This window comes from Pelecanus crispus, chromosome W (genome assembly GCF_030463565.1).
Source record: "Pelecanus crispus isolate bPelCri1 chromosome W, bPelCri1.pri, whole genome shotgun sequence".
Taxonomy (NCBI): domain Eukaryota; kingdom Metazoa; phylum Chordata; class Aves; order Pelecaniformes; family Pelecanidae; genus Pelecanus; species Pelecanus crispus.
In genome coordinates this window covers 8,403,261-8,414,377 of record NC_134675.1, presented here as the reverse complement: position 1 = coordinate 8,414,377, position 11,117 = coordinate 8,403,261, and the positions used below count along the sequence as shown (strand labels likewise).

General features: G+C 40.5%; 1 protein-coding gene across 2 annotated transcripts in view; it reads right to left on the bottom strand.

Annotated features, from left to right (window-relative positions):
* Positions 1 to 681: 681 nt before the first annotated feature.
* Positions 682 to 11,117, bottom strand: part of LOC142596459 (protein mono-ADP-ribosyltransferase PARP8-like) — a 173,497-nt gene continuing 163,061 nt past the window's right edge. For both annotated transcript variants that reach the window (XM_075725567.1, XM_075725566.1), the window contains 5 exons: positions 8,727 to 8,796; positions 4,771 to 4,847; positions 3,766 to 3,835; positions 1,795 to 1,879; positions 682 to 792 (listed from right to left, as the gene is read on the bottom strand). In XM_075725567.1, the coding sequence (XP_075581682.1) occupies positions 690 to 792; positions 1,795 to 1,879; positions 3,766 to 3,835; positions 4,771 to 4,847; positions 8,727 to 8,796 (405 nt within the window). In that variant the 3' untranslated portion in view covers positions 682 to 689. The remainder of the gene's footprint in view (positions 793 to 1,794; positions 1,880 to 3,765; positions 3,836 to 4,770; positions 4,848 to 8,726; positions 8,797 to 11,117) is intronic.

The following is an 11,117-nucleotide window of genomic DNA, read 5'->3' as shown; positions in this document are numbered from 1 at the left end:
ATTAAAAAATGCAACCGAGCTAGTAAATGGATAAGACAGTGTTTCCAGAGAAGATAAAGAAAACTAAACATACACCATCAGAGTCATTACTTTTTGCTTTGTTTCAATCATTAAATCAAAAATGTATTGTCATTTTAACCTTTGATTCTAAATCCTAGCTGCATCTGTGTAAAATAATCAAAGATAGCTGCAGGTAACAAATCTCTTTAATTTGACATGTTCCAGACAACCTTTTATTGTGTTTAAATACAGAATATTTTACTTATTACAAAGTATCCTGCATAATACAGGTGCTCCACTATAAAATCTTCTCTCTTGCTTATAATTAAGTAATTCTAAATTTAAAATACTAGTATACAGTACTAAAACCTCCAACTGAAGTTTAATATAAAAATATCAGCACAAAGCTCCTTTTTAAAGTCTGTTTATTGTGAGCAACCCAAATGCCTGTTTAATTATTATTAGTTGTAGTATATTAATAGACTTTGCACCCCTACAGTTGCTAATTCATACCATCTCAGGTATTTTGATAAGAAATACTAAGTAAGAAAACAGAAGGATTCAAAGGGTTAATTTGCTTAGAATAGTAATAATAATAAATTAGTTTTTTGCATCTTCTTCAGTTCAAAATCCAGCTTTGAGACCGAGGAAGGCTTCCAAATCACATCAATTAAATAAGAGTGGTCCTTTTAACCAGTAGCAGTTTGATTGCCAATGACTCGAAGAATCTCTTTATGAATGCTTGGTTCCTGTGTATTTATACTTGTATCACCCACTTGATCATCTTCATAACTAAAAACAGAGTACAGAAAATAAAATCAAATTAGTGTTTTATTAATCTACCTAAAAACATCCAAAACTATTTTGTTCAATAATCAAGAGTGTTTATTCCATGTTAACAAGTTTCCTATTAAAATGCTCTGCTGCACTTCACTGTTATATGCAGATCCTAAACTCTATAGACAGTGAAGGGTGGTAGGGCTGCCATTGTCATCGAAACCCTGAGGTTGAAAAACCCGCTAGGACCCAAAGGGGACTTCTGCCGGCACCTGGCATGTTAGCAACTTCCCTCTTGCTGGAGGTATAAAGGAAAGTGCTGTTTCTGTTTCTGCAGCTGCTCCCAGACCACCCTGTGCAAGGCTGGTGCCAAAGCATGCACAATGTACCGCAATGTCTGCGGCACCCAAACTCCTGTCACAAGTGGGCCTCCACTTAGTGGTGACACCATGTCATCCTCCAGGGTTTTTCTCCTTATGAGAACTCGCCTGCATTAAGAATTTGCATGGATAAAGCAATCCTGATCACTGAAACCCCCAGTGCTGGTCAATCTGAAGTCAGTGTGCTCCTCCACTGGTCTGCATGACTCTCTTTGCAGGGCTGAAATCTATGCTGATATATAATTACAAGTCATAGGTGAGAGGGGAAATGCCCACATCATAGACAGGAAGCCTTTAATGAATTCCTCAGCTTTAAAACATACACCCAAATAGAAGAGATATTTTATGATACATGGATAGACTTACTGTAACATGAGGTAATGCTATAGAGTGGGAAAAATCAGTAACTCTCCATTCATTTATTATATAACTAAACATCTACTAAACCTTTGTCACTAACTTATACATACATTTCCTAACAAAAGTAAGTACAGAGATAAATAAAAAATGAAGTGATACTTTAAAGAATTAGGAAGAAACATCTTTTATCTATTTCATTTACAACTATTGGAGGGAACATGGGGAAAAAGGCCTAGAATGGACAGATGTTGAATGTTAAAAGAAGCTTTGTACTCACACAAAGAAAAATCTTGTACACACATGATCCGTATTGGGAACTACCCATACCTCTCCATGTTTATGCAGATCGGATGAAGTTATCACTATCAGGGAAACAATAAATTTCATAGTGATGAAAACATGCCTGGAAAATATTGCTTTAAAAGATTTGCTTTTTTAAACACTTTAAATAGCCTTCTGGGAATGTGTAGTGTTCCAGTGCACGTCTGTGGCATGGTGTAGACTCCGAGTTGGCTGCTAGTACAAACAGGGAGATGAACTTGATTCTTGTTTCCAAAATATGTTATATTTTCCAGAAAACACAGATGTATGGGAGCCAGTTCTTAATTGCAATGAAAAATGAAAAAGTATATTTATTAAAAACTGATTTTAAATGGCCATAGGGCTGTTAAGGAGCATCTGAGTCAATTAGTCAGCCTTTGGAACAGAGACATTTGTGTTTGATGATGGCTGAGCCAAAAATAAGATGTGAAAGATAAAGCCTGAAACTGAGATACCACAAATTTGAGATTTGCAATACTACCAAATACTTTTAAAAAAATAGCATAGCAATTATGGCTCAAGGGGATCACAAAGCTTGCCAAAACTTGCTCAACATTTAGAAAACAGCAATATATTTGATGATAGGTTATTTACCAGCAGAATAAGCACAACACAGGAAAGAAACCTTTTTATTGCTAGGTAGAATCTTTACTGCCAATCTGTATTTGAAAAGATTTCTATAAATGCATTTAAACGCTACCATGAATAAATGCATATTCAATTTTACACCATTTCTTCCATGAATTGTAATTTTTAACAAACATTTTTCTCTTGTAATTAATTTTATTTAAAATCTATATTAACCACCTCCCCATAACACTTCTTTTCACAGAAAAATGAAGTGAATATGAATGATGTAAAATATATTTTACCAAATATTTAAAATTCACCCTTATAAGATCCATAATCCATTAATAAATGTGAGGAAAGAATGACATAGATGAAAATGTCCTAGGGAAAGATGTAATTTATATTTAGAAACTTCAGGCATTAAAGGCCAAGTAAATTATAGTAAACCCTAGATTAATTTCATATCTTCTTCTGAAAGTTTTAGAACTAAGCTTATGTATTTTTCTGTCCAGATCAAATTGCATTTTCATGTTGACTGACATCTCTTTAATCATATTAAATATTTCACTTGAACATTCTCAAGAATATATATTAAAAAGTAGCATATATAGTTTAAAGCTTCAATTTTGAAATAACATCTTTTTCACTGTCTGTCTGAATTTTTACTTTTAAAAATCAACAAATGCTCAAAATGGAGGGCAAACTGAGTTTAATATAATTCTTTTTGTTTGGCCAATAAGACTAATTACCAATCACTGGTACAATTCTTATTCAAATTTCATAATTCATTGTTCTCAAAACCTGCTGAGGTTTCATTAGTTATTAAAAGAATACCCAAGTCTTTCAAGAATGACTGTATTCATATGCACTGGATTTTAACTTCACAGAATTTCTGCAGCCATCAGAGAGAACAGACTGATTACCAGATGAACAGTATATTTGCCTGAAAAGTGAAAAATTATTTGGAAATTCATTAGGAAAGCTGTTTTTTCTGACTTGTAGGTGTTTAATGCATTTGTCAAGAGCTTGCAAGAAGCCACTGTTGCAAATAAAGACCACAACTTGGGTTATATTGATGGCTTAGGAATATGATCACATTTGAAAGACAGACCAGATGATCAGTTGCTATGTGCATATGATTATTTCATGAAAATTCAGCATGTGTTGACAGGTTTTGTTTGAAGAGGGAAACATTCTGAACTGAAATATAAAGGTCAGCTATTAAGCAAGTACTTGTACACCTACCAGTAGTCTCTTACCTAAAAACAACCAATACTGGAACTAAAGGTCTCACTGATTTGCATCCAGTAACACTGTGTCCATGACTAAAACAGTTTTTCAAGGGCTTTCAGCTTACCTTCACATAAGGCTATGCATTTTAAGTTACGGCTTTGCAAAAATTGTGACTGTTGTCCTTTCTTCTGTGACTGAGATGTAAAAACATGAGAAAACTTAATTAGTGCAGTAAGACAAACTGACTGAAAAAGTAACAAAGGAGAGGGCTGCTATTTTCAGTGGTTTATTAATGAACAAAGATAGAGGCAGTCTTTCTAAAATATTTCTATTGTATTTCTAAATGTAATAGAATTTCTAAAAGCTTTTTTTTTTATTGTCATAGGAGAAATTTGAACTCCTTCATCCAGAAAGAAAAGTTCCTAACTATTACAGAATGAATAATATTATTAGAAATATCAGTGTTACTGACAAACATATTGATAGCAGAAAAAAAATAATTACAAGGTGAATTTGATCATCAATTCTTTGGCCACTACCCTGATATTTTACTGGCCTTCTCATTTCTGAGGGCTTCTGCTGTTACATACAAATCTCGCTCCAAAGACAGATTATTCTGTAGTTTTTATGTGTTAACTATAGAGACAGATGTAAGATTTCTTTCTCAAAATTTAGCCCTACACGTAAATGCTATGAGTTTGCTTTAGATAAAGCAGAATTCTAATGGTTTAATATGTAAAAACTATGAAAAACTGACTTGCTGTCAATGAAATGCTACTCATTTTTCATCAATAACCACTCTCAATTCCTCTTGCATCATTCTTCTGCAAGTCTAGAACTCAGAAAGCAAGGGCTTGCTAAGGGTCATAATGCAATCTGTATTTCATTTTCTTTCTCTTCCCAAATACTACTACTTGGAAAAGAAGGGCACAGGGACCTGCAGTATACTCTGTAAATTGTTACTAAAAGCAGTTGGGCTGTATTTGATGGTTGCAGTCTCTGAAGTTGGTGATTTCATTCAATAAAACAAAACTGTTAGCTTTCACAAAGGGAATATTGCCTTCTTTTCAGCTATGAAGTTCCCAAACATAAAACCATAAATCTTCCAGAGATGGTTGATGTACTGTACCTGTGATGTATTACTGCCCTTACTGCCTGAAGCTGGTTCATCTTTAGCTGACACCTTCTGCTGCTTTTTGTTCATCCCTGAGAATATTAAAATCATGTAAGATACCCTGGCATATAAATACCTTCATAAGCAAAGTTAAGTATGGAGAATGAAACAGGTAGCACAGTGGGAATCACAGTCCTTTGCATGGCAGACAAAAAGCTAGTCAACTTTGTCATAGAATATTTCAGTTTAATCCTGCAAATTACTAACACATCTGCATGTGTTGCAAAGACCTTAGGAAAGTCAAATTACATTAAGCAGGTGCAAAAGCAGATAAACATGAGCTTAAATGCCACTGAATTCAGCTCAGGAATGCTCTTAGGTGGTTGCTTAACAGAGTTGAATGTCAGCATGTCTTGAGTTTAACTGACCCTATTCAGGTTGAAGTAACACAGTCTGATTTACAGTGGGTGGGACAGTAAAGTCATTAGAGAAAGAACTTTAGATATTAATCTTTAACACTTTATTTAGACTTATTAAAAGTCTAAAAAATTTTTAGGAGTAGTCAATTTATTTAAAGGTAGTTTTAAAATCTACCTTGGTTTAATTAATTTATCTACAGGTAAAAGTATTAAATTATATATCAGCCACCTTTGAACCAATTTCCTTCTCAGAAATCTGAATGCCTACATTTGTGCCTTGCATCTCTCTTATATTCTTCATGTTGGTTTATATAAAATTCCTGTACTGTATGCTACTATAGGCTTCCTTGCTTTTCCAGTATCCCATATTTCTTGGTAGTTTGCAAACACAGACTGAATTATGGATAAGTTTAAGTCTTTGAAGTAACAGGGAATGTAGGACTCTTCCGTGGTTTTTATTGGCATCAAGTATTATATACTTCATGGGAATACAGGCCTCCTTTCTGGAAGAGCCTGGATGGAAGGGACCAAAAAAGGTAGAGATCAGAAAAAACACATTGAAGCTGACAAAGCAATGTTGTTCAAAAAGAAGGGCATTTTGTTGGATAATGATACTGCAACCTGCACTTTTAGTGAGTCCTAAAGAGCTTCCATACTTATGTAATCTCTGAAAAGCTAATAGTGCATTTAGAGATTACTGATATTGAAATTCAATAAATACTAGTAAAAATGCTGAGCTCTTAAAATGAATCGTGACATTACCTAAAAATACTGAAAATCAGAAAGCATAACTAAAACTCTCAGAATTAAATTTATCTACGTGCACACAAACACACATTCAACTATACCAACACTTTCATATGTGAGGAAATGGAGAGACACGCATTTGGTGGATAAGGAATTGGCTGGATGGTCACACTTAAGTTGTGGTCAATGGCTCGATGTCCAGGTGGAGACCAGTGATAAGTGGTGTCCCTCAGGGGTCCGTATAGGGATCAGTATTATTTAACATCTTTGTCAGGGACATGGACAGTGGGATTGAGTGCACCCTCAGCAAGTTTGCGGATGACACCAAGCTGAGTGGTGTGGTTGATACTTTAGAGGGAAGGGATGCCATCCAGAGGGACCTTGACGGGCTAAAGAGGTGGGCCCGTGCGAACCTCATGAAGTTCAACAAGGCCAAGTGCAAGGTCCTGAACCTGGGTTGGGGCATTCCCAAACATGGATACAGGCTGGGTGATGAGTGGATTGAGAGCAGCCCTGCGGAGAAGGACTTGGATGTATTAGTGGATGAAAAACTGGACATGAGCCAGCAATGTGCACTCGCAGCCCAGAAAGCCAACCGAATCCTGGGCTGCATCAAAAGAAGTGGCCAGCAGGTCGAAGGAGGTGATTCTCCCCCTCTACTCCACTCTCGTGAGACCCCACCTGGAGTACTGTGTTCAGCTCTGGGGCCCCCAACATAAGAAGGACATGGACCTGCTTGATCGGGCTGGAGCCCCTCCCCTATGAGGACAGGCTGAGAGAGTTGGGGTTGTTCAGCCTGGAGAAGAGAAGGCTGTGGGGAGATCTTATAGCAGCCTTCCAGTACCTGAAGGGGTCTACAGGAAAGATGGGGAGGAACTCTTTATCAGGGAGTGTAGTGATAGGACGAGGGGTAATGGTTTTAAACTGAAAGAGGGTAGATTTAGATTAGATATTAGGAAGACATTCTTCACTCTGAGGGTGGTAAGACACTGGAACAGATTGCCCAGAGAAGTTGTGGATGCCCCAACCCTGGAAGTGTTCAAGACCAGGTTGGATGGGGCTTTGAGCAACCTGATCTAGTGGAAGGTATCCCTGCCCATGGCAGGGGGGTTGGAACTAGATAATCTTTAAGGTCCCTTCCAACCCAAACCATTCTATGATTCTATGAAATGGTAAATACAACTTAACTAAAGGAAAAAAGTCACTGTAATTTAAAATCTCTATGAAAGTTTCTTAATATACATATTGGTGTATCATGTTTCTATTGTGCTTCAATTTATTATTTTATTCTTACATGTGTCAGGGACTGAAAGAGTTAATGCCTCAAACATCGTGGTGAGGCAAGTTAAGGTCTGCAAAGAGGCAAGTTAAGGTCTGCAAAGAGACAAGTTAAGGTCTCCATAGCGATAAATTGGGGTCTGCATAGCACCACAGGTGAGAAGCCGATTGGTGCAGAGTTGGCACAGACCTGGGTCAGAGGACTGGCAGTTCTGCCCTCTGATGGCCAAAGGTCATGCAGAGTTCATTTGAGGAAGGGGCTCACGACCACCCGAAAGACCCGTCGCGACCAACCCCCCCCCCCCCCCCCCAGTGGCACCTGTGCAGAAGATGGAGAACATTCTGGAACAAGCCTCAAGGGGGGCGAGATTAGAGGCGGGGACTGGCCTATAGAAGACACAACTTCGAGGAGCCACGTGGTGCACCCCCACCACTGGAGGACACTGCACTGCTGCTCCGGACCAGCTTCCCCCACCTGCTGCTGGCGCAGCCGGAGGCCCTGGGCTCCGGGAGCAGCGTGCCTGCAGCCGGAGGACTGCCGCGTTTATCGTCAACATCGCGGGATCCAAGGGTGGTGATATCTCTCTGTCTCTCCTCTTTCTTCCTTTTCCTTTCCCTTCCTAAGTATTTGGATTAGAACCCACGTTGCTTATTGTGGTGCGTTCCTGGTTCAGGTTGCCGCCTTATTCACATAAACCGTTGACCAAGTCTGAGACCAAGATTGGACCTAGCTGCACCTAGACTCCTCTCTGGAAAGGAGTTTAGAAAGCAAGGGGGTCTATTCTGAACCTTGTGACTCAGTGGGAGGGTCCCCCTTATCCCCTGCATATCATGGTGCTTTCCAAGTTCAGGTTGGTGTTTACTGTCAGTAAAGTGTTTAATTGATCGTTTGGTGTCGTTTCACCTTAATTTAGCCCAAGGGAATCACAGAACCTCCACGATTCTCTCTGGACAGTCCAGTTCAGGTCCTGACAACATGGAAAACTCTGCATTGCTCCCTTTTGGATTTATTAGTGGGACAAATTATGTTCCCTCCCCTTCTCATGCTAAAATAAACACACTGTCCTGTACTTTCTATGTAACCCTGACATGGCGATACTTGAGAATATTCTTACACATACACGGTTGAACACGTCTATTGATGAATACTTGTTTTGTCAGATCAGGTCCTAAAAGCCCATGAATCCATAGATAATGTTAGATGGACTTAGGAAAATACTGACAAAAAAAATCACAAACACAAAGTTGGATTTCCACTGCATAATCAAGACCTGCTCCATTACACACAGCATCCAGTATTAGCTACTATTTGCTTCAAGCACAGTGTCAAGATGCTCAGTACCTTGGAAAATGGGAACAGGTGTTTAATAAGGGAACTTAGATTTTCTCTTTTATAACTAAATTAAATCTTGGCCTACAAAGATAAAATTTACTACAGTGTTGTAAGCAGTGAAGTTGGTAAGAAAAGCAGTAGACTAAGATACCCCCCTATATTTCTCCAACTTTAGAGTGATTTATAAATATCACCTGAGTAACCAAATGATATGCTTGACAATGGACTAAGGTAGATTCCACTTCCAAACATTGCACCATGGAGCTGAAAAAGAGCAGAGTGATTGTTTAATTTGGTTATCTGGAAAAAATAATAATGATAGGCACAGGTCCTAATGTAGATAAGCACTACGCTAATTTATTGTCTGGTAATAAATGGTGTTCAAAGAAGTCTTTAAAAAAAATCATGCTGTGAATATACAACTAAGATACTGTATATTGTGGAAACCATGTCCAAATGCCCAAAGATAATTTTACATCAGATTTATATATAAAATTGCATTTTCTGTTTTTAAATCGAACAGTGCCATGGAGGGTACTTCTGTAGATGGCCAAATACACCTTAGCTGTAACAAGGCTGAGCAAGCTCAGCATGTGTCTCGCATCAAAACCTTGGCAGGAACCACAGCCTAAGCCAGCCTTTGTGAAACATCATCAGCAACAGCTACTTTTCTTTTCTTTAAGGTAAGAAATGAAGAGATGGTGATAATGCTGTTCATATGCTATAGAAAAATCCAGTCATTAATTCAGCCTGAGTACTGGAGGAATGGGTTCAATCAAGCTTTTGCCTGAGCCAATTCAGACACGCATATCCCATCACTGCAGGGACTTCACTTTAGCCACAAAGCTACCAGCTGTCTGAAAAGAAGAAAGGGAAGACTCTTCATCAGCATCACTGCTCCATGTCATGGAGCTTGGGCTAAGCAACAAAACTGAGCACTTTTTATTAGCGCTGTGGTCATTTTCTTGTCTGGAAAGGGGGAGGTATGGGTTTCACTTCTCCTCCAGGGACTGACTGCTTTATGTGGAAAAGTCTTTAAAGAAAACACACAAAGTTGCCGAGGTGAGCAGCTCTGGGGCCAGCATGATTGGCAGTGGAGTGCTTTAGTGTGGTGCACAGGGGGGTTTCCCGAACCAGGGGAACCTCAGGGGGAGCCGAGAGAGCTGCCAGGAGCCCACAGCTCCCGTGACAGCGGCTGACAAGACCTGGGCGGGGCCAGGAGCAACGGTGGTCAAGCCACCACCCCGGCCCCCCCCCCCTCCCCCTGTATAAAAGAAGCCCTTAGAGAGCGCTAGCGACCAGGAGTGACGTGGACAGGGTGTCCGGTGGCAGGTTACGCAGGAAGGGCGCTGTGGCTCTGCCAGCTCGACCAGGGAGCAATGGTATGCACCCCGCAAAAAGCCATGGCCTCTCTAAGCTCTGCACCCACCACGACTGACGCAGCTTCCCAGACAGAGCTGTGGTGGGAACACGCTGCCACCCAGGTGTCAGGCGTGTGCCCTACTCTTATGCCAGTACCGGACGGCAGTAGTGAGCACACCTGTGGGAGGTGCGCCCAGGTAGAGGAACTCCTCAGCTTAGTGGCAGAGCTCTGGGAGGAGGTGAGTAGGTTGAGGAGCATCAGGGAGTGTGAGAAAGAGATAGACTACTGGATCCGCACCCTACCTTCCCTGAGACAGGCTTGTCAAGCAGACAGGTCACATGATATGGAGGATTCCCTATCCTCTCTCCACCTGGCTGAACACAGGGACTTAAGGGATAGGGAGCAAAGGTGACAAGTTCCTGCCTGGTGCAGCAGGCATGTCTCCTCTGTGACTGCCCCACCTTCCCAGGTGCCCTTGCATAATCGGTATGAGGCTCTGCAAGTGGAACTGAACAATGACGAGGATGATGGTTCATTTAGCTTGGAGGTGTCGCTGAGGTTAAGTTGGCCTACACCCTGTGTCAAAACCCCTTCCATAAAGAAAAAAAGAGGGGTCATTGTCATAGGAGACTCTCTTCTGAGGGGAACAGAAGGCCCAATATGTAGACTGGACCTGCTTCTTAGGGAAGTCTGTTGCCTCCCTGGGGCCTGGGTTAAAGATGTGAAGAGAAGGCTTCCTGCCCTGGTACGGCCCTCAGACTACTATCCACTATTGATTTTTCAGGTAGGCAGCAATGAAGTTGCAAAAAGAAGTCCAAGGGAAATCAAGAGGGACTTCAGGGCCTTGGGATGACTGGTTAAGGGGTCAGGAGCACAAGTAGTGTTCTCCTCTATCCTTCCAGTTGCAGGGAATGATGAGGGAAGACACAGGAAGAGCCAGCTGATCAATACCTGGCTCTGAGCTTGGTGTCAACGGCAGAATTTTGGGGTGTTTTTGATCATGGGTTGGTTTACATGATACCAGGTCTGCTTGCAACAGACAGGGTACACCTGTCTCAAAGGGGGAAAAGGATCCTTACAGAGGAGTTAGCAGGGCTCATTGAAAGAACTTTAAACTAAATTCAAAGGGGGAAAGGGATAAACCTAGGTTCACTAGAGATAAGCCTGGGGGCAGCATGCCAATGTTTGAGGGACGGTGTGCTAGCGAGGTCCTTTGGTCTGC